The sequence below is a fragment of the Symphalangus syndactylus genome, chromosome 2, assembly GCF_028878055.3.
Source record: "Symphalangus syndactylus isolate Jambi chromosome 2, NHGRI_mSymSyn1-v2.1_pri, whole genome shotgun sequence".
Taxonomy (NCBI): domain Eukaryota; kingdom Metazoa; phylum Chordata; class Mammalia; order Primates; family Hylobatidae; genus Symphalangus; species Symphalangus syndactylus.
The window spans coordinates 44,033,486-44,057,680 of record NC_072424.2 but is presented as its reverse complement, the minus strand read 5'-3'; the positions used below and the strand labels follow the sequence as shown (position 1 = coordinate 44,057,680).

The following is a 24,195-nucleotide window of genomic DNA, read 5'->3' as shown; positions in this document are numbered from 1 at the left end:
GGTTGTTTGGGTGCCACAGTTAGTAAATGGCAGAGCTAACATTCCAGTGTAGGCCATGTGGTTCTAGAATGCACATTTTTTAACTACCGTGATATACGTTCACTCCAGTAATACTCCTTCTGTTATTACTGATGATCTCTGGTTGACTATAACCAGTTAAGGTAATATGTTAACAAATTTTCTTTAAGTAACATCAATACTTCTTGCTTCAGGGTAGATGTGAATTAATAGAATTGAGAGGTCTGACCTGAACCACGTTTTCTCATTCTTTGAATTTTCATACTACTTTATTACATAGAATTTACCATGATCAAATAAGTAATGATAAATACTTCATACTACTTTTTGATTCTTTCTCACTTTGTTTCTTGAGGGTGCATCACTTGCTGTTTTGTTTTTGTAGGCTTTGCACCTGGCACATAGTAGGCAATCAGTAAATGCTTATTGAATAGCTAACGATAAAATGGTATTTTATAATATACAAGATTATATACATATACTAAATATACTTATTAGCTATATAACCAGGTGAATTATAAAGTATAGATTCTGGGGCAAGTGCCCAGAATGGAATCAACTGAAGCGGTCTAAGAGGGATGTGATAATTTTGTCTTGAGTAATGTATCTTCAGTTTTATCTTGTTTCTTCATATACCCATGATGAGTGTTGGGTAGGGAAATAGCATTTAAAGAAAGATATGCCTGAGATATGACAACAGTACATTTTCAGAAGGCATTATTTGTTCAAGGGAAGAAACACTTTACATTTTAAAAGGATAAGTCAAATATGTAGTATTTTATATATTTGCTGAGGTCAAATGACCTGCTACTTTTAATGACATTTTTAAGCTTATGAACAAACATTTTGCAGTTAGTCCTAAATTTAATAATTATGCATCATAGAACCTAAAGAGTAATTTTTAATCCTTCCATTAAAAAAGTATATAGCTGTTTTCATGGCCTGGCGTGGTGGCTCACGCTTGTAATCCCAGCACTTTGGGAGGCCGAGGCAGGTGGATCACCTGAGGTCAGGAGTTCGAGACCAACTTGGCCAACATGGTGAAACCACGTCTCTACTAAAAATACAAAAATTAGCCAGATGTGGTGGCGCATACCTGCAGTCCCAACTACTCAGGAGGCTGAGGCAGGAGAATTGCTTGAACCCAGGAGGCGGAGGTTGCAGTGAGCCGAGATGGCATCACTGCACTCCAGCCTGGGTGACAGAGCAAGATTCTGTCTCAAAAAAAAGTATGTAGCCATTTTCAATCTTAATATAAGTGTGTAATTTGCTAAAACATTAGTGTTGTGGTTTCGTATTACGTTGTCTTGTTATGTACAGATAAGGAAAGTTTTTGATTATTTTTTGCACTTGACCTTCATAAAAAGTGATTGCCTAGATGACACTAGAAAATTCTAAGAAAAGTTTTCAGATCTCTACGTATTTGAGATTAATAAACATGTCTTTGCAGGCCAAACAATTCACTATGCAAAGGTAGAGATTCCTTTTCTTTTGGGAGAATACAGTCTGTATGGGCATGTATTTAGAAGTACTTAACAGAGGAAGAGCTAGCTTAAGTTCCTTAATGAGAAGCATTTGGCTTTAGGAAATCCTAAGGTTTGTAAGGAGCCTAGAAAATGACTTTGACATTCATTGGCTACAGTTATTTTCTTTGACTTTTCACATGTATTTCCCTTTAAAAGAAGTCATTGTTAGTCTAGGAGATTTGAGTACTGATAATGCCTGTGAAGTGGAGGAGGGGGAAAGTTGGAGTCAGGAGATTTCTTGGAGAGGTAAAAGGATCATAATACGTGTAGGCTAAAATAGAACTCCTCCCACCCCCCAATAAAAAATCTGGGATTGCCATTGGGAGAGATAATGGGGTAGATAATGAGGAATTTCTGCCCTCGGTGTCCACTGGCATACTCTGTACTGTAGTTATCCAGAGTTGTTTCCTGCCAGGCACTCAGTGCTTTCAACAGATGGAGTTGCAATTTACCATAATATAATAATGAAATTGATAAACAAAGAAAAAACAGTGATAGGAAGATTTTGAAATACAGAAGACCAGGTTTAAGGATTAACCACTTATATAGTATTATTTTAATATTAATTGTATATTATTTTTTCCATGATGGCATCTTAAAGCTTTAGTGATTTTTTTTTTTTTTTTGAGACGGAGTTTCACTCTTGTTGCCCAGGCTGGAGCAGTCTCGGCTCACTGCAACCTCTGCCTCCGGGGTTCAAGCAATTCTCCTGCCTCAGCCTCCTGAGTAGTTGGGATTATAGGCATGTGCTGCCAAGCCTGGCTAATTTTGTAGTTTTAGTAGAGATGGGGTTTTTCGATGTTGGTCAGGCTGGTCTCGAACTCCAGACCTCAGGTGATCCGCCTGTCTTGACCTCCTAAAGTGCTGGGATTACAGGCATTAGCCACCATGCCCAGCCGATTTTTTTTTTTTTTTAAAGAAAAATTTTTCCAGGACCACCAGGCAAGTATTTAGGTTTTTTTGCTTGTTTGTTTGTTTTGAGACGGAGTCTCCCTCTGTCACCCAGGCTGGAGTGCAGTGGTGTGATCTTGGCTCACTGCGACCTTCATCTGCCGGGTTTAAGCGATTCTTCTGCCTCAGCCTCCCAAGTAGCTAGGACTACAGGCGCGTGCCACCACGCCCGGCTAATTTTTTTTGTATTTTTAGTAGAGATGGGGTTTCAACATATTGGCCAGCCTGGTCTCGAACTCCTGACCTCGTGATCTGCCTTCCTCGACCTCCCAAAGTGCCGTGATTACAGGCGTGAGTCACCACGCCTGGCTGTATTTAGTTATTTTAAAAATATGTGCTGGCCAGGCGTGGTGGCTCATACCTGTAATCCCAGCACTTTGGGAGGCTGAGGCGGAGTGGATCGCTTGAGCCCAGGAGTTAAGACCAGCCTGGGTAACAGGGTGAAACCCCATCTCTACAAAAAATTAGAAAATAGCCGGCATGGTGGCACGCGCCTATAGGTCCTAGCTACTACTCAAGAGGCTGAGGCAGGAGGATCATCTCTTGAGCCTGGGAGGCACAGGTTGCATTGAGCCGAGATCTCACCACTGCACTCCAGCCTGAGTAATAGAGTGAGACCCTGTCTCAGAAGAAAGAAAAGTGCTAATTCTGTGCAGGATTTAAGGTATCAACTATATCTAAGTTAAACCCACGTTATTTTAACTGAACTTAAATTTTAAAAGTTAAAAATTTAAGAATCCGTATATTGTGTAAATAATTTTCTTTTCTTTTTTTTTTTTTTTTTGAGACGGAGTCTCGCTCTGTCACCCAGGCTGGAGTGCAGTGGCGTGATCTCAGCTCACTGCAAGCTCCGCCTCCCGGGTTCACGCCATTCTCCTGCCTCAGCCTCTCTGAGTAGCTGGGACTACAGGCGCCCGCCACCACGCCCGGCTAATTTTTTGTATTTTTAGTAGAGACGGGGTTTCACCATGGTCTCGATCTCCTGACCTCGGGATCCGCCCGCCTCGGCCTCCCAAAGTGCTGGGATTACAAGCGTGAGCCACCGCGCCCGGCCGTGTAAATAATTTTCATCTCCCTGTTTTCATATCCACCTCACTGGTTGCGTATTGTAACCACAGTAGTATATTGGTAATAGTAAAAGAAACGCTGTCCTAAAAGAACTGAAAATTGAGTTCAAGATGTTAAGAATTATCTGTGTAGGTGGGATTATGGGTGATTTATATATTTTTTGACATTTAGTTTTTCTGTAATGAGTATGCATTACTTTTGTTAGGTCCCTACTTAGAATCTTACTGTTGCCACTGATTTTATAATAGAAATATATTTTGAGGCCGGGTGCGGTGGCTCATGCCTATAATCCCAGCACTTTGGGAGGCCGAGGCAGGTGGACCATGAGGTCAGTTCAAGACCAGCCTGGCCAAGATGGTGAAACCCCGTCTCTACTAAAAATACAAAAATTAGCGGGGCGTGGTGGCAGGTGCCTCTAATCCCAGCTATACTGGGGAGGCTGAGGCAGAGAATTGATTGAACCCGGGAGGCGGAGGCAGAGGCGAGCCAAAATTGTGCCACTGCACTCCAGCCTGGGCAACAGAGCGAGACTCCATCTCAAAAAAGAAAAAGAAATATATTTTGAAAGAAAGCTACCCTGATGATGTAATAGCTAGGAAAATGTAAGGCAATATAAAATGATATCTTAAAGATATTGACAAGCTGGAGCAGCAAAATTACCCAAGTGCTAGGGCATTATTTAGAGTATAAAAATGAATTCATATCCCCCATTTCTTTTCTTTTTTTTTTTTTTTTTTTTTTTGAGATGGAGTCTCGCTCTGTTGCCCAGGCTGGAGTGCAGTGGTGCGATCTCGGCTCACAGCAAGCTCCGCCTTCCGGGTTCACGCCATTCTCCTGCCTCAGCCTCCTAAGTAGCTGGGACTACAGGCGCCTGCAACCACACGCGCTAATTTTTTGTATTTTTAGTAGAGATGGGGTTTCACGGTGTTAGCCGGGACTCTCAATCTCGTGACCTCGGGATCCGCCCGCCTCAGCCTCCCAAAGTGCTGGGATTACAGGCGTGAGCCACCGCGCCCGGCTTCATATCCCCCATTTCAAACACGCTGTAAACAACGCTCAATTACTTTCCTCTTAAGTTGAAACCACCAATTACTGGGGAAAGGGGCAGTTAGATTTTATTGGTTGACTTTGTGTTTTCATTAATCCTTGTTGAAAAGTAGGGGAATTGGTTTAGTTGAGAAAACAAAATACTAAAAAATCTGCCACTAGACTCTAAGTCAGGAGTTTGTCTAGACTGTATAAAATGAAAGATACCTACTATCTAATCTATAAAAGTGTTTTTAATTCTAAAGTTAAGTGTGATTTTCAGTGCTGTTGCTGAGGCCAGTGTTGCTTAATGCAGGAACTTCCACAGTAATTGACAAAACTTGAGTTTTTCTGCTCTCATTTATCCATCCTTCAGACCCCTCAGATGTCATCTATTTCCTGAAATCTGACTTCTCCAATTTTAGTAATTCTTAGAATTCTTCAGGATTTAGATAGTACTGTACAGTTTACTGCTATGTATATGTCTTTAATACTTGTTGTTTTCAGATATCACACTAATATCTCATCTGTAGTATAAATCAGACTTTCTGTCTTCTACCAGTTACATAATTTATATAATTGTTGCAGTACATGTTTGTTGATTTACTAGGCTGGATTCATGTTACAGAATTGGTAATCTTGGTTGCGCATGGTGGCACATGCCTGTAATCCCAGTACTTTGGGAGGACAAGGCAGACGAATCTCTTGAGTTTAGGAGTTGGAGACCTGCCTTAGCAATATGGTGAAACCCTGTCTTTACAAAAAAAAAAATACAAAAATTAACAGGGCATGGTGGCATCTGCCTGGAGTCCCAGCTACTTAGGAGGCTGAAGTGGGAGGGTGGTTTGAGCATGGGATTTCAAGGCTGCAGTAAGCCGCAATTGCACCATTTACAGTGTGAGACCCTGCCTTAAAAAACAGGGGGTGGAGGTGTTAATCTTGGCTGGATGTGTTTTGATTATTAGGATGAATTGTGTTGGTAGTATTTTTCTAAAATGTTCTCTCCAGATAAACTTGTTTATTAATCTCAAATAGGGAGAGACTCTGAAAACTTGTCTTAGAATTTTCTAGTGTCACCTAGGCAATCACTTTTTATGAGGGTCAAGTGCAAAATTAATCAAAAACTTTCCTTATGTGTACATAGCAAGGTAATATAATAACACGGAACCACAACATCAATGTTTTAGCAAATTACACACTTATATTAAGATTGAAAACGGCTACATACTTTTTTTTTTTTCAGACGGAGTCTCATTCTGTCACCCAGGCTGGAGTGTAGTGGTGCCATCTCAGCTCACTGCAACCTCTGCTTCCTGGGTTTAAGCGATTCTCCTGCCTCAGCCTCCTGAGTAGCTGGGACTACAGGCATGCGCCACCACGTCCAGCTAATTTTTATATTTTTGGTAGAGATGGGGTTTCACCATTTTGGCCAGGATGGTCTCAAACTCCTGACCTCAGGTGATCCACCCTCCTCGGCCTCCCAAAGTTCTGGGATTAACAGGCGTGAGCCACTGTGCCCAGCCCCAATTTTTTTTTGATATGGAGTTTTGCTCTTGTTTGGCGTGCAATGGCATGATCTTGGCTCACTGCAACCTCTGCCTCCCCCGGGTTCAAGTGATTCTCCTGCCTCAGCCTCCCAAATAGCTGGGATTACAGGCATACACCACCATGCCTGGCTAATTTTGTATTTTTAGTAGAGACAGGGTTTCTCCATATTGGTCCGGCTGATCTTGAACTCCGACCTCAGGTGATCCACCCGCTTTGGCCTCCCAAAGTGCTGGGATTACAGGTGTGAGCCACCGCACCCGGCCTTCAGTTGTTTTTTTAAATGGACCTTCCAACTCAGTAGTGCCAGAAACCATGTGTTCAATATTTGAAATTATAATATTTTGATAGACGAACTGCATCTATCAGATTGCCTGTTAAACCCAAAAACTATTTGTTTTTTACAGTTATTTGTTCCAGTTTTGGGTTTGAAAAAGTGTTTGGTTTAAAAAATGTTATTTTAGCCATTTTTATTAAACTTTATGCCAAAAAAATTAATGTACGTCAGAAAGTGTTTGTAATTATGGAAATTTTCTCTTTGGATAGGCTCGCATGTCTTGGGATAGAGAGTCGACAGAAATTCGGTACCGTAGACTTCAACATTTGCTTGAAAAAAGCAATATCTACTCCAAATTTTTATTGACGAAAATGGAACAGCAACAGTTAGAGGTATGTATATGTAACTGACTGTAAGTGAAAGCTTAAAAAAATTTAAAAATAGCTTTATTGAAGTGTGCATTATATACAGTAAAATGGACAGATTTTAAGTGTACAGTTTGCTGAGTTTGACTAGTAAATACATAGATCTGTGTAACCACCAGCACAATCAAGATACAGTGCACTTCCATGAACTCCAAAATATTATCTTGTGCTGACAGTGATCCCCATGGCTGGTGTCCAGCAAACCACTGATTTGCTTTCTGTCACTATAGACCAGTATTGTTTTTTCCTAGAAAATTGTATAAATGAAATCAGGGTATTGTGCTAGTGAGTAAATAGTTGGTCTTCATCACCATTTCCTGGTATACAACTCTTGAAATCCTCGGAATCTTCAAAGTAATAGTGTTTTTTTTTTTTTTTTTTTTAATGCTAATGTTCAATGGCTAGCAGCCCTTAGGTAGCTTCAGGATGGGAGCCTAAGACAAAGCCTGGATTAGAGGGTTGGGATTTAGCCTCACCCTCAACCAGAAAAGAAATGGAAAGTTAACTTGTTAACCAGTAGTCATGATTGAATCAATCATGTCTGTGTTATGAAGTCTTCATTAAAAACCCAAAAGGGGCCGGGCGCGGTGGCTCACGCTTGTAATCCCAGCACTTTGGGAGGCCGAGGCGGGCGGATCACGAGGTCAGGAGATCGAGACCACGGTGAAACCCCGTCTCTACCAAAAATACAAAAAAATTAGCCGGGCGTGGTGGCAGGCGCCTGTAGTCCCAGCTACTCGGAGAGGCTGAGGCAGGAGAATGGCGTGAACCCGGGAGGCGGAGCTTGCAGTGAGCCGAGATCACGCCACTGCACTCCAGCCTGGGTGACAGAGCAAGACTCCGTCTCAAAAAAAAAAAAAAAAAAAAAAAAAAACCCAAAAGGGCTGGGCGTGGCTCACATCTGTAATCCCAGCACTTTGGGAAGCCTAGGTAGGTGGATTGCTTGAGCCCAGAAGTTTGAGACCAGGCTGGGTAACATGGCAAAACCCTATCTCTAATAGAACAATTAGCTAGGTAAGGTGGCATGTGCCTCTAGTCCCAGCTACTTGGGAGGCTGAGGCAGGAGGATGGCTTGAGCCAAGGAGATCGAGGCTGCAATGAACTGTGACGGCACCACTGCATTCTAGCCTGGGTGACAGAGAAAGACCCTGTCTCAAAAATAAAACAGGCTGGGCACAGTGGCTCATGCCTGTAATTCCAGCACTTTGGGAGGCCAAGGCGGACAGATCACTTGAGCCCAGGAGTTCAACACCAGCCTGAGTAACATAGTGAAAACCCGTCTCTACCAAAAATATAAAAATTAGCGGGTCATGGTGGTGTGTGCCTGTAAGCCCAGCTACTGGGGAGGCTGAGGCAGGAGGATCGCTTGAACCTGGGAGGTGGAGGTTGCAGTGAGCTGAGATTGCACCACTGGATCCAGCTTGGATGACAGAGTGAGACCCTGCCTCAAAAATAAATAAATAAAAAAACAACCCAAAAGGGGACAGGGTTTGGAGAACTTCTGGATAGCCGAACACATGGAGGTTCCTGGAGAGGGTGGCACATCCAGAAAAGGCATGGAAGCTCTGCGCTTCTTTCCCCATAACGTGTTCCATTCATCTCTTCCTCTGGTGCTCCTCTGAATATATTGTAATCTTTCTTTCTTTCTTTTTTTTTTGGAGACAGAGTCTTACCCTGTTGCCCAGGCCGGAGTGCAGTGCACCATCTCAGCTCACTGCAACCTCTGACTCCTGAGGCCGAGTAGCTGGGACTACAGGAGCACACCATTATGTCTGTCTTATTTTTGTATTTTTTGTAGAGACAGTTTTGCCATGTTGCCGAGGCTTGTCTGGAACTCCTGGGCTCATGTGATCTGCTTACTCTGGCCTCCCAAAGTGCTGGGATTACAGGGGTGAGCCACTGCGCCTGGACTGTCATATTCTTTATAATAAACCAATAAACTTTAGTGTTTCTTTGAGTTCTGTAACCTCCTCTAGCAAATTAGTGAAACCCAAAGAGGGGCTTGTGGGAACCCTGATTTATAGCTATTCAGTAAGAAGCACAGGTAAAGCAACTTGGGCCTTGCGATTGGCATCTGGAACTGGTAGATAAAAGTCTTGGGGACTGAACTCCCAATGTATGGGGTATGGTGCTTTCACCCCCTAGTGTCAGGATTGAATTACAATAGAGGACATCCAGCTGGTGTCACTGCAGAAATGCTTGTTTGGTTTATAGGGAAAATCCCCACACATTGGGTCACAGAAGTCTTTTGTGTTGATTGTTGAGTGTGTAGGGAGAAACTGAGTTTGTTTTTTTCTCAATATTCTTGCACGTATGCACTCTTTGTCTTGTTACTTTTGCTCAGTGTATTTTTGAGATTCATGTCATGTTTTTCTGTAGGTTATTTTTTTTTATTCCTGAGAAGGATTCCATTAAGAAATGTCGTTATTGGGGTGTAATTGACATACACTAAACTGCACATATTTAAAATGTACAATTCCCTAAGTTTTGATATATGGATATACTTGTGAAGACATTACAATCATGATAGTGGACATACCCACTGATTCCAAAGAATTCTTTCTGCTTATTTATAATTCTTCTCGCCCATCCCTACCCCATGTTCTATCCACAGATAGCCAATTGATCTGTTTTCTGTTATTATAGGTTCATTTGCATTTTCTGTTGGTGATGGGTTCTTTTAGCTTTCATATGTCTGAATGTCTTCACTTACTTTCATTTTTGAAATACATTTTTACTGGGTAAAGAATTTTTTTCTTTAGTACTTTATTTCTTGGAGTACTTTAAAGATGTTTCACTGTCTCCTAGCTTATGTTGTTTCTGAAAAGTGAAAGTCCTGATAATGTCTGTATGTCTGTAAGCAATTTGACTGCCTCCCTCAATCCCATTACCTTTCAGACCCATCTCCAGATGTGTTTCCTGTCTTGGGCTTTTGCCCTTGCTATTTTATGCGTGGAACGTTCTTCTTCTAAATAACTGCATGGCTTAACTTCATCTTCAAGCCTTGACTTAAATGGTTTCTAGATGAGACTTGCCCTCACATTTTAAGAAAGTTGCTAACACACCTGATTCTCTTTACCTTGTTCTGTTCTTCCCATTGCACTTTTCATCTGATATACATCATTTATTGTATTTATTGTTTGTCTTTCCACTAGACTGTTATGAAGATTTAAAAACTTGTGCAAATTGAGAAAATACAGTAAGTCCCTGTGTCCCCATCACCTACATTTAACAATTATCGATTTAAATTTTGCTCTATTTATCAAATCTCCTTTTTCCTTTGTTTGAAACCCTTTTATTACTTTTTTATGGTAAAGTAAAACAAATGGACAAACAAATATTCAACTTAATGAGTTACACAGCATCTACCCCTTTCATCACCTCTTGGAAATGGTTTGAATTTTTGGTGTCTGTTAAAAATTTGTAAGAGTATGTCTAGAATAGCTTTTAGTCTAGGAATAAGTTGATCCCTTTTCTGAGCACTCTACTTGATGCCCTTTATATTAAGAGGACTTTCTACTTTGGCTGAGAGAATGTGAAATATACCTTATTATGCCTGACCCCTTGGAATATGAGAGGTTCCACCTCCTTCTTTCTGGTGACTCTTCTCCTGGCGTTGGTTACCATGCGCTTACCAGTACTCAGCCTGAGAGAGAGATAACAGCTGCCTTTGTGCAGCTTTGTCCTCTCTGGTACTTGACCCTGGGATTGCTACTGCTCTTAAGTTTTGGATTCTGTCTCCTCAACACAAAGAGACTGTTGGGCTCTGTTTGGATTTTTCTCCATTATTTGTACTTTAAAATTGTATCAGGCAGTAAGCTGGGCAGTCAGAAGATTAACCTTGTTTCCCTTTTGTTAGTGTTTACAGTCCGTTACTGCATGTTGTCTGAAAACCATTGTTTAATAAATTTTATCTGGATTTTAGTTGTTTAAGGCAGGAGGCTAAATCTGTCCCATTAGTCCATAAAGGCTTGAAGTACAAGTTCCTCCCTGTTTTTTAATTATGGTAGACCTTAGTTTCTCATTGTAAACATAAGTTATTTGAGAATTGATATGAGTTTTTTTTTTTAATGTTGCACTTCCCACTTGTGACATAAGAAAAAATTATCTTACAGGAACAGAAGAAGAAAGAAAAATTGGAGAGAAAAAAGGAGTCTTTAAAAGTTAAAAAGGTAATATAGCCAGCCAGAATATTTTTTATGTCATTTAAATTTGAAGAAATACTTTTGTATTCTTCTGATTTTTTTGATCATCTGTTTAATTTTAACTTTCTTTAGTGCTAAACCTAACTTTGTTACAAGCAATGCAGAAACATGTAAAATCTGTTCCTCACTATTTAAGAAATGGAGAAAGAGCCAAGTATGATCCACTTTAGTTTCTTATTCTATGGATTATTTTGGACGATGGCAAAATTTGACTTTCTTAATTGGAAAGAATCTGCAAATTTAAACTTCAAGGCATTTTATAAGTGGCCACCTTCTTTGAAACCTGTAATGAAGTTGTGCCTAATGAGAAGAGAAATAATTTATTGAGTACATACTGTGTGTCAGGTGTGCTATCATGTCTTCTCATACTCTATTTTTTTTTTTTTTTTTTTTTTTTTTTTTTTTTTTTTTTTTGAGATGGGGTCCGCTCTGTCACCCAGGCTGGAGTGCAGTGGTGCAATCTCGCCTCACTGCAAGCTCTGCCTCCTGGGTTCACGCCATTCTCCTGCCTCAGCCTCCCGAGTAGCTGGGTCTACAGGCGCCCGCCACCACGCCTGGCTAATTTTTTGTATTTTTAGTAGAGACAGAGTTTCACTGTGTTAGCCAGGATGGTCTCCATCTCCTGACCTCGTGATCTGCCCACCTCGGCCTCCCAAAGTGCTCGGATGACAGGAGTGAGCCACCACGCCCAGCCTGTTTTCTCTTCCTCTCACAACAGTTCTTGTTAGGTAGAGGTACTTTTTTCCCCCATTTTACATAAATAGGCTGATGCAAGGAGATAAAGAACAATCATATTCAAAGATTCTATATTTGTGAATTTGCCTACTCACTTAAATTTGTGTGTAACCCCAGAGTCAAGATTTCTGACACCATCATGGTCATTTTTGGACATACTTATGTTCAGAGCAGCAAAGAATTTTAGTCTTCCAATACATATGTTTCAAGCTCAGCTCAAACATGGGTTGCTGTGCTTTGTTTTCAGCTACCATATGTATGTCAAGCATATAACCTTTTCATGGTCTTTATTTAGCACCGTAATTTTTGCATTTTTTTGTGTTTTTTCCTGGTGATTTTGCTGTTAAAATGGTCCCCAACTATTGTACCAAAGTGCTGTGTAGTGTTTCTAAGTACAAAAAAGCTGTGCCATATGGAGAAAGTGTGTCTTGGGTAAGCTTCATTTAGGCATGAGGTACAGTGCTATTGGCCCTGAGTTCGATATTTATTTATTTTATTTTATTTTATTTTATTTTATTTTATTTTATTTTATTTTATTTTTTTGAGGCAGTGTCTTGCTCTGTCGCCTAGGCTGGAGTGCAGTGGTGCAATCTTAGCTCACTGCTACCTCCACCTCCTGGGTTCAAGCAATTCTTCTGCCTCAGCCTGCCGAGTAGCTGGGACTACAGGTGCGTGCCACCATGCCTGGCTAATTTTTGTATTTTTAGTAGAGACAGGGTTTCACCATATTGGGCGGGCTGGTTTCGAATTCCTGACCTCATGATCTGCCCACCTCGGCCTCCCAAAGTGCTGGGATTACAGGTGAGAGCCACCGCACCCAGCCGGCCCTGAGTTCAATATTAATCAACATATATATTAAATAAGATATCTTTAAAAACAGAAACACAAATAAAACAGGGTTGTGTATCGTTTGGTTGAAAATGTCATAATCAGAGTCAGAGACCCAAGCTTGTATTTTTCCTGGGGGCAGTAAGTCAGTAGTCATAGTGATTTTATCGAACCACAAGTACTGCAGATAATGAGAGCTGACTCTAATTTGCTGAAAATTACAGATTTGAACCCAGGATTAGTTTAAGAGCTTCTACTTAGCTTCTGTGCTAAACTGCCTTTTATTTATTTATTTATTTTTTGAGACGGAGTCTCGTTCTGTCACCCAGGCTGGAATGCAGTGGCGTGATTTTGGCTCACCGCAACCTTCATCTCCTGGGTTGAAGCAGTTCTCTGCCTCAGCCTCCCAAGTAGCTGGGATTACAGGCACCTTCCACCACACCCGGCTAATTTTTGTATTTTTAGTAGAGACAGGGTTTCACCATCTTGGCCAGGCTGGTCTTGACCTCCTGATCTCGTGATCCACTCGCCTTGGCCTCCCGAAGTGCTGAGATTAAGTCCAGTTTTTTGATTCTTAGACTAGTTAATGGTGATGTTAAAATGCCTGATAAAGTATTTTGCAGACTATTTTGCAACAAAACCCATTATTTAAAACTCGTAATACTGCTAGGTGTGGTGGCTCACACCTATAATCCCAACACTTTGGGAGGCTGAGGCAGATGGATTCCTTGAGGCCAGGAGTTCGAGACCAGCCTGGTCAACATGATGAGACCCTGTCTCTGCTAAAAATACAAAAAATTAGCTGGGTGTGGTGGTGTCTGCCTGTAGTCACGGCTACTTGGGAGGCTGAGGCACGAGTATCACTTGAACCACAGTAGGCAGAGGTTGCAGTGGGCCACAGAGGGAGAGTCTGTTCCTAAATAAATAAATAAAACTGGTAATACTGAGTCTACTGAGAGAGAGTATTAAAAAAAATAAAAATAAAAATGGGCCAGGCACGGTGGCTCATGCCTGCAATCCCAGCACTTTGGGAGGCCAAGGTGGGCCGATCACCTGAGGTCAAGAGCTGGAGACCAACCTGGCTAACATGGTGAAACCCGGTCTCTACTAAAAATACAAAAATTAGCCGGGCGTGATGGCGGGTACCTGTAATCCCAGCTACTCGGGAGGCTGACACAGGAGAATTGCTTGAACCTGGGAGGCGGAGGTTGCAGTGAGCTGAGATCATGCTACTGGACTCTGGCCTGGGTGACAGAGCAAGACTCCGTCTCAAAAAAAAAAAACAACCCTCTGATCCTTGACTCACTTGCTAATTTCAGAGACTTACCTAGGGCTTTTCAGATTTTTATTTTCATAGAGACAGAGCTTCACTATGTTGCCCAGGCTGGTCTCGAACTCCTGGGCTCAAGCTATCCCCCACACCCACACCCACACCTTGGCCTCCGAAAGTGCTGGGATTACAGGCATGAGGTAGCACAACTGGCCTTACCTAGGGGTTTTGAAGAACATGTTTTTATTTATATGATGATTTTACTGGCTTAGTCATTTATTTCCTGCTTTTTAACCTGTTAATTTAATATATCCTTCACTTTATTCCACCTAACTTTTTATACCAGGGTTTTGATTTTTTTCTCCTCTGCTTTTTTCGTAAAGGTGTCAACTATTCTGCCTACTCTAATCGCACCAGTCCAGTCCTTTTTCATTATTTTCTTGTTTAATCTTGAGACTTTGTAACTTAATTTAAAAATTCATTATATATGTATTTTTTGTCATTTTATCATGCATGTTGTTCACCTATTCTTGATATAATACTTTCCCAACTCTTACTTTGAAACTTAAAAAATTTTTTTAGAGGTGATGTCTCAGTAGCCCAGGCTAGAGTCTGGTAGCACCATAGTAGCTCACTACAGCTTTGAACTCCTGGGGTCAAGCCATCTTCCCACCTCAGCCTCCTGAGTAGCTGAGACTACAGGTGCACACCACCATGCTCAGCTAATTTTTACATTTTTTATAGAGGTGGGGATCTTGCTTTGTTGCCCAAGCTGGTCTTGCACTCCTGGCTTCAAGCAATCCTACTACCTAGTCCTCTTAAAGTGCTGGGATTATAGGTGTGAGCCACTGCACCTGGCCAGAAACTGTTTCTTAACATCTCATTTCCCTTACCTTCCTCACTAATAATTTTCCATTAGTATTCTCTTTTATTTCTGCTTTGGGTTATATTTAGTGTATGAATTTCATTCACAATGAATATTCCTTCAATACCCTACCTATTGAATATCTTTAGTGTAATGTATAAAGATGTACATGGCTCTGTCACCCAGGCTGCAGTGCAGTGGCGTGATGTCGGCTCACTGCAAGCTCCGCATCCAGGGTTCACGCCATTCACCTGCCTCAGCCTCCCGAGTAGCTGGGACTACAGGTGCCCGCCACCACGCCCAGCTAATTTTTTGTATTTTTAGTAGAGACAGGGTTTCACCGTGTTAGCCAGGATGGTCGTGATCTCCTGACCTCATGATCCGCCTGCCTCCGCCTCCCAAAGTGCTGGGATTACAGGCTTGAGCCACCGCGCCCGGCCAAGATGTACATGGTATTTCTAAATAAAAATGCCAACTATGGGCTGGGCGCAGTGGCTCAATGCCTGTAATCCCAGCACTTGTGGGAGGCCTAGGTGGGCGGATCACCTGAGGTCAGGAATTCAAGACTAGCCTGGCCAACGTGGTGAAACCACATCTCTACTAAAAATACAAAAATTAGCCGGGCGTGGTGGCAGGTGCCTGTAATCCCAGCTACTCTGGAGGCTGAAGCAGAGAAATCTCTTGAACCTGGCAGGCAGAGGTTGCAGTGAGCCGAGATTGTACCATTGCACATTATCCTGGGTGACAAGAGTGAAACTCCGTCTCCAAAAAACAAACAAACGAAATGCCAATTATGTTTAATTTTTAAATTTCTCTTCTAAATGGAAAAAAATGGACAGAAGTAGAACCCTTGGGAAAAAGCAGAGATTATGAACAAGTTATAGTAGGGAAATACAGAAAAATATTACATGTAGGTAAGTATAATAGTGAAAAATTGTGGATGTGGCTCAATTGCAGGAGACATTTTTTCTCAAGTTAATCAGTGCCTTTTAATGTATAATACTATAAAGGTCCTTAGTAAAATCAATATTCTGAATCCTTGTTTTGTAGGGTAAAAATTCAATTGATGCAAGTGAAGAGAAGCCAGGTAAATATCCTTATTCTAGTTTTGAAGAATATGCGTTTATATTTCTATTTTAATTGCTATCAAAAATAAAATTTTTTTTTATAGTTATGAGGAAAAAAAGAGGAAGAGAAGATGAATCATACAATATTTCAGAGGTCATGTCAAAAGAGGTAAAAATAAAAGGGAGAGGGCATCTAACATTTGATGTTGAGTAAAATGTAGGTTTTAAACCACCTTAAATCTGTACGGATTGAATATTCAATATCATGTCAAACATGTTTTTAATTTAATATATCATTTATAGGTGAAGCTGCCAAAATGTTTGAAGCTATCTACCAACCTACAGTAGACTTGAGACTAATCTGAAACTAATGTCATCTGACCTTCATAGACTTTTTTTTTTTTTGAGATGGAGCTCTGTGGTCCATGCTGCCTTGCAGTGTCACTATATCTGCTCACTGCAACCTCCACCTCGCGGGTTCAAGCGATTCTCCTGTCTCAGCCTCCCAAGTAGCTGGGATAACAGGCGCCAACCACCACGCCTGGCTAATTTTTGTATTTTTAGTAGGGATGGGGTTTCACAATGTTGGCCAGGCTGACTTAAGGTGATCCGCCTGCCTCGGTCTCCTAAAATGCCAGATTACAGGCATGAGCCATCATGCCCATCCTCACTTAAGTGGCAAGTAGGCTTATAACTTTAGGTTCTGGTTTTCTTTTCTTTCTTTCGTTTCCTTCCTTCCTTCCTTTCTAGCTTCCTTCTTTTTTTTCTTCTTTTCTTTTTTTGAGACAGTGTATCACTCTGTGACTCTAGCTGGAGTGCAGTGGCACAATCATGGCTCACTGCAGCCTCGACCTCATGGGCTCAAGTGATCCTCCTACCTCAGCCCCCTGAGTAGCTGGGACTACAGGTGTGTGACACCATGCACAGCTGGCTAATTTTTAAATTTTTTTGTAGTGATGAGATGTCATGTTGCCTAGGCTGCTCTTGAGCTCCTGGGTTCAAATGATCTTTTTGCTTCAGCCTCCCAAACTGCTGAGAGTACAGGTGTGAGCCAGTGTGCCCAGCTTTTTGTTGGTTTTCATTTTTTATTTTTATTTTTTGATGAGACAGAGATTTACTCTTGTTGCCCAGGCTGGAGTGCAATGGTGCGATCTAGGCTCACTGCATCCTCCGCCTCCCAGGTTCAAGCGATTTTTCTGCCTCAGCCTCCCGAGTAGCTGGGATTACAGGCATGTGCCACCACACCCGGCTAATTTTGTATTTTTAGTAGAGATGGGGTTTCAGTATGTTGCCCAGGCTGATCTTGAACTCCTGACCTCAGGTGATCCACCCGCCTCGGCTTCCAAAAGTGCTGGGATTACAGGCGTGAGCCACTGCGCCCGGCCTTTGCTGGTTTTCTTATTTGGGTTATTATAGATAACAGTAATAGGTTTGACTCCACCTATTATCTTGTGCTTGTTAAGTACCTAGTGGACTTGTATAGCATTTTGCAAGGAACTGTGGAAACAACAGGCATGGGCATAGAGCTTAAAATTACATATATGTTGCGGAGAGTTGGGGGGAAAGGGTAGGGTAGTAAAGACACTGTCTGACCAGAGCAGAGAAGTGTTTCAGGGAAAAAGATGGTACCAGCTCTTTGTTAAAAGAGTCTGAGCCTGGCCTAGTCAGAAATTGTCACTATAATTTAACTTTTTGTAACCCCTAACCTTGTCTTAAGAACTTTATTCTTGTTCTTTGTTGAAGACTTTTACGAAACTGAAATCATATGCTCATTTCTAAAACCAGCTTTTTTTCATTTCTCACTTTTTACTTCAAAATATGAATGAATTAGAGCATCTTCAGTTCTGACAAACCAGTTCCTTAGCATGTTTTTAATGTGTCACATTCTTTTTTTTTTCTTGGAGACAGAGTCTTGCTCTGTCCCCCAGGCTGGAATGCAGTGGCGCAATCTAGGCTCACTGCTACAAGCTCCGCCTCCCATATGCAAGCGATTCTTATGTCTCAGCCTCTGAGAAGCTGAGATTACAGGCACCTATTTGTATTTTTAGTAGAGACAGGGTTTTGCCATGTTGGCCAGGATGGTCTTGAACTACTGACCTCAGGTGATCCTCACGCCTTCATCTCCCAAAGTGCTGCAATTACAGGCATGAGGCACCACTCCCGGCCACATTCTTATATTTAAAAAAAAGCACAACTCTGTTGTCTACTGTTGTTCTTTTACCTGAAGTTCAAACTCTTTAGCTCTTTGTAAGAAAAATTTACATAATACTTTTCCTTTTCTCTAGGGATGCAGTGATAGTTTTTCATTGAAAAATAATCGTCAGGGGGCCAGGAGCAGTGGCTCACGCCTGTAATCCCAGCATTTTGGGAGGCTGAGGCGGGTGGATCACCTGAGGCCAGGAGTTCGAAACCTGTCTGGCCAACATGGTGAAACCCTGTCTCTACTAAAAATATAAAAATTAGCTGGGAATGGTGGCTCACGCCTGTAGTCCTAGCTACTCAGGAGGCTGAGGCAGGAGAATCACGAACCTGGGAGGCAGAGGTTGCAGTGAGCTGAGATCATGCCACTGCACTCCAGCCTGGGCAATAGAGCAAGACTCTTGTCTCAAAAAAAAAAAACAAAAAAAAAGTTAGGGCCCACTGAAATTGATTATGGTATCCATTCAACTTGCAGTTTAAAACACTTTTAGGCTGGGTGTAGTGCCTCATCCCTGTAAACCGCGGCACTTCGGGAGGCCAAGGTGGGAGGATCACCTGATGTCAAGAGTTCGAGGCCAGCCTGACCAACATGGAGAAACCCCATCTCTACTAAAAATACAAAATTAGCTGGGCTTGGTGGCGCATGCCTGTAATCCCAGCTACTTGGGCAGGCTGAGGCAGGAGAATCACTTGAACCCCAGAGGCGGAGGTTGCAGTGAGCTGAGATGGCACCATTGCACTCCAGCCTGGGCAATAAGAGTGAAACTCCATCTTGAAAAAGAAAAACCACTTTTAATATGCCATACTGAAGTTTAGCCAGTCATACAGCTGTTTATTTAATTTGTTAAATGGTTGTGGAATATCGGTTTTGGGCAAACTTTGTCATAGGTGGATGAAATCCATTAGTAAAGAAAGGTAAACGCTGTCTTCACCTTAGCCTACATACAGAGAGATATATAGGAGTAAGTAGTCAATGAAATTGAATTTTTTTTTTGAGACAATGTTTCTATTACCCTGGCTTGAATGCAGCTGGCACAATCTCAGCTCACTGCAGCCTCTACCTCCCAGACTCAAGTGATCCTCCTGTCTCACACTCCCCAGTAGCAGGTACTACATGCCTGTGCCACCAGGCCTGGCTGATTTTTGTATTTTTTGTAGAGATGGGGTTTTGTCATGTTGTCTAGGCTCGTCTCGAATTTTTGGGCTTCTGCCTCGGCCTCCCAAAGTACTGGGATTACAGGTCTGAGCCACTGTGTCCAGTTGGGAATTGGATGTTTATACACCATATTAGAGGGGCTCTTCACTCTGGCATGCAGTTCCTGAACCTTTTCATCTATGAAAAGGAAATGATATCTGTGTTGTGACTTGAAGGATAAAAGTTAAATTATTTAAAGGTGGGATTAATAGGGAAAGAGTAAAGTACAGGGAAGACAGTGGGGGAGGTGTTTTAGGAAGAAATAATAGCATTGAACAAATATCCAGGGTCAAGAGAGACTGGCAGTTTCAAAAAAATTGAAGTAAATTATATTTGCCTCCAATTTGTATATAAGTGAAAAGAGTGATGAAGGAAGGATGAAGCTGTAGATGTAAGCATGGTCAGGAGTTTAAGGCTGTCATAAGTAAAGTAGGAAGCTATTGAAAGATTTTAAGCAAATTTCCATTTTGGTAAATCACTTGGCTAGTGTATTCAGAGATCTGTGAGCATAGCAGTTTTTCTTTCTTTCTTTCTTTTTTTTTTTTTTTTTGAGACAAGGTTTCACTGTGTGGCCCAGGCTGGAGTGCAGTGGCGCGATCTCGGCTCACTGCAACCTCCGTCTCCCAGTTCAAGCAATTCTTTCACCTCAGCTCCCTGAGTAGTCCAGCGCCTGGGACTACAGGCACGTGCCACCACACCTGGCTGTTTTTGTATTTTTTTGGTAGAGAGGTGGTTTCACCATGTTGGCCAGGCTGGTCTCAAACTCCTGACCCAAAGTGATCTGCCTGTCTCTGCCTTCCAAAGTGCTGGGATTACAGGTGTGAGCCACCATGCCTGGCCCCATACCAGTTATTATTTCATTTACTGTTATTTCTTTCTTCTGTATATTTACTGAATTTCCTGTTCTCTTTTCCTCTTGGCCTAACTAAATTCTTTCCATTGTTTCATTCTCACCTTACTTGCTGAAGAATCTCTAAATCCGTGAATGCATTTGGAGAGGTATAACCCAATTGAGTGTTCTGCCACTGTGGACCCTGCTGCTCCAAATTATCCCTTCTCTTTCTTCACCTTTTCCTTCCTCACTGGGTCTTTGCCTTTCAATTATAGATACATTGTGTTTTCCTGTCTGCAGAACAAAAATTTTTGAACCAGTCTTTCTAGATTGCCCTGTTTTCTATTCTTTATTTCCAAGTTTTTTTTGAGACAGAGTTTTGCTCTTGTTGCCCAGGCTGGCGTGCAACGGCGCCATCTCGGCTCATCGCAACCTCCGCCTCCCAGGTTCAAGTGATTCTCCTGCTTCAGCCTTCCTGAGTAGCTAGGATTACAGGGATGCGCCACCACACCTGGCAAATTTTGTATTTTTAGTAGAGGCGGGGTTTCTCCATGTTGGTCAGGCTGGTCTCGAACTCCCGATCTCAGGTGATCCACCCACCTTGGCCTCCCCAAGTGCTGGGATTACAGGCATGAGCCACTGCGCCGGCCTATTTCCAAGCTTTTTAAGAGCAGGCTGGACTGGACATGATGCCTGACACCTGTTATCCCAGCACTTTGGGAGGCCAAGGTGGGAGGATCACTTAAGCCCAGGAGTTAAAGACTACTTTGGGCAACATGACGAAATCCTGTCTCTACAAAAAAAAATACAGAAATAGCCAGGTGTGGTGGCGCACAACTTTGGTCCCAGCTACACAGGAGGCTGAGGTGAGAGGATCACCTGAGCCTGGGGAAGTCAAGGCTGCAGTGAGGTGAGATTGTGCCACTGCACTGCAGCATGGACAAGAGAATGAGACCCTGGTTTTTTGTTATTTTTTTTGGGAGACAGAGTCTTGCTCTGTCGCCAGGCTGGAGTGCAGTGCTGCGATCTTGACTCACTGCAACTTCCGCCTACCGGGTCCAAGCGATTCTACTGCCTCAGCATCTTGAGTAGCTGGGACTACAGGTGCACGTCACCACGCCCAGCTAATTTTTGTATTTTTAGTAGAGATGGGGTTTCACCATTTTGGCCAGGATGGTGTAGATCTCTTGACCTCGTGATCCATCTGCCTTGGCCTCCCAAAGGGCTGGGATTACAGGCGTGAGCCATCGCGCCTGGCCCTTTTTTTTTTTTTTAAAGAGTAGCCTGTACATATTTCCTTACACATTATGCAGTTGAGCAGTTTTATGCCTACCAGTTGAATTTATTGGTATCTTTCAAATTTATACCTAGCACAAAGCAAACAATTTATCCTTTCCTCTCTTTTTTCCCAATCTTGCTCTTTTGTTTTCTCTTTTTTTGGTGTTAATGTCAGAACCAGTATCTACTGTGTCATCTAAAACAGAATTTAGGAGGTTAGCTGAATTTCCTTATATATCTAGATTTTTATCGATTTCTGTGAGTCATTTCATTTGCTGCTACTCTGGTGTTTATGCCCTTACTCTGCCCTATTTATAGTAGTTTCTTAATTGATTTTTATAATCCTAGTCTAGCTCTCATTCATTGTCAAGAGTACCAGATTGGTTTTTCTGAAACTCAAATTTAGTTACTCATAACCTCCATTACTTTTTATGGTTTCACAAGGAATTGCATTTCCTTGTAGAAAAATTTGAGAATAAACAAAATGCAAGAAAATCACCTGAAAAGCTGTCACAGATAATCACTAACATTTTGGTATATGTATATTCTTTTTCTTTGTATTATGGAAAACCTCAAAAATTACAAATGTTTAGAGGATAGTAAATTGAATGTCCACCTTTATCACTTTTTTTTTTTTTTTTTTTTTTGAGACAGAGTTTCACTCTTGTTGCCCAGGCTGGAGTGCAGTGGCATGATCTCGGCTCTCAGCAATGTCCGCCTCTCAGGTTCAAGCGATTCTCCTGCCTCAGCCTCTCAAGTAGCTGGGATTACAGGCATGCGCCATCACGCTTGGCTAATTTTGTAGTTTTATTAGAGATGGGGTTTCTCCATGTTGGTCAGGTTGGTCTCGAACTCCTGACCTCAGGTGATCTGCCCGCCTGGGCCTCCCAAAGTGCTGAGATTACAGGCATGAGCCACCGTGCCCAGCCAATCGCTTTTTAATTCTGGGATATTTTAAGAAAAAGCCCAGCAAGACTTTTTTTTTTTTTCTTAAGGTGGAGTCTCGCGCTGTCACCTGGGCTGGAGTGCAGTGGTGTGATCTCGGCTTACTGCAACCTTTGCCTCCTGGGTTCAAGTGAGTCTCCTGTCTCAGCCTCCCAAGTAGCTGGAATTACAAGTGCCTGCCACCACGCCCAGCTAATTTTTTGTACTTTTAGTAGAGACAGGGTTTCACCATGTTGGCCAGGCTGTTCTCAAACTCCTGACCTTGTGATTTGCCTGCCTTGGCCTCCCAAAGTGCTGGGATTACAGGTGTGAGCCACCGTGCCGGGCCAAGACTATTTTTTAGAACCATAACCACAATACAGTTATCACACTTTTGAAAGTCAATGGGAATTCCTTAATATTTAAATTTCTCAATAGGCTAATTTTTATTTTTAGGGATGGGGGCTTGCTGTATTGACGAGACTGGAGTGCAGTGGCTCTTCCTGAGTATTGTCATAGTGACTACACCTCAAACACCTGGGCTCATATGATCCTCCTGCCTCAGTGTCCCGAGTAGTAGTAGTACAGGGATTATAGGCACTTCCCACTGTGATCTGCTTAGCTCATACATTTTAAAAAAATAGTTGATTTGAATCAGGATCCGAAAAAGTTACATAAATTGTGTTTGATTAATGTGTATCTTGGGTCTCTTTTAGATCTGGAGTGTCTCTCATCTTTTTTAAGAAACATTATTTGTTGAAGAAAATGAGTAATTCTGTATAATTCCCCACATTCTAGACTTTACTGATTGTATCCCCATGATTTCTCTGCCTCTTATGTTTCCTGTTAACTATAGTAACTATAAGTTAAATACAGAAGTTTGTGATTAAGGTGTTTTTTTATTTTTGTTCTTTTTTTTTTTTTTTTGGGAGACAGGGTCTTGCTCTGTTGCCCAGGGTGGAGTGCAGTGGTGCCATCTCGGCTCATTGCAACCTCTGACTCCTGGGCTCAAGCAGTCCTCCCACCTCATCCTCCTGAGTAGCTGGGACTACAGGCATGTACCACCAAGCCCAGCCAACTTTTATATTTTTTTGTAGAGATGGGATCTCACCATGTTGCCCATGCTTGATTTTTAATAAGAATACTTCATTGGTGGTATTTATAGATTTTCATTTATTTCCAAATTGTTCTTTCATAAGTTCCATTTTATCTAGTCATTTTACAGGACAGCTTTTATCAGTTCCTGGTATAAAATCCTTTTAGCCTCAGCCTTATAATATGAATATCTATACATACATAATACTTCATACACACACGATATACATATATTCCCGTGTATGTATAAGTGTGTGTCAGCCACTTACATGTCCTGTTACTCTTCTATGAATCTTAAATTTGATATTGCTGTTTTGAATCTATTTCATCCCCTATATTCTGTTTGAAATCTACCCTCACTATCTTGAATGATAAAGCCTGGTGACAACTTTTTAGATAATTTTATGTAAGATAATTATTTGCTAAGTCATCCCGTGGCACACTCGGGTGTTGTTTGTCTCCCTACCATCAGCATCTAGTAGGTACTTCAAAATCAGAGCACTTTATTCTGTATTTTTAATTTTTTCTGTCTTTGCCTCTTACCCAGGGATGCAAACTCAGATGTCTTTCCACAGAGGCCTAAAGTGGGCTGTAACATGTTTTGGCAGACTTTTTCTGTAAATAGCCAGATAGTAAATATTTTTAGCTTTTGAGTAGTTTTGTGGGCAACTCCTCAACCCTGTACTCTGCTGTTGTTGCTTGAAAGCAGCCATAGACAAACTGTAAACAAGTGAGGCTGACTTTGTTCCAATTTATTCCATTGCTTTGCTTTTAAAAAAATACCTATGTATTCGCTTAGCTGGAGTTGATCTACAGGCCGTAGTTTGCTGACCCCAGGACTAGAGGTTTGTTGCCATGTGTGAATT

General features: G+C 41.8%; 1 protein-coding gene across 7 annotated transcripts in view; it reads left to right on the top strand.

The window, feature by feature from the left end:
* The window catches only part of HELLS (helicase, lymphoid specific), a 63,081-nt gene that overhangs the window by 2,449 nt on the left and 36,437 nt on the right, over window positions 1–24,195 (top strand). For all 7 annotated transcript variants that reach the window (XM_063629630.1, XM_055254926.2, XM_063629633.1 and 4 more), the window contains exons 3-6: window positions 6,681–6,803; window positions 10,952–11,008; window positions 15,790–15,826; window positions 15,911–15,975. In XM_063629630.1, the coding sequence (XP_063485700.1) occupies window positions 6,681–6,803; window positions 10,952–11,008; window positions 15,790–15,826; window positions 15,911–15,975 (282 nt within the window). The remainder of the gene's footprint in view (window positions 1–6,680; window positions 6,804–10,951; window positions 11,009–15,789; window positions 15,827–15,910; window positions 15,976–24,195) is intronic.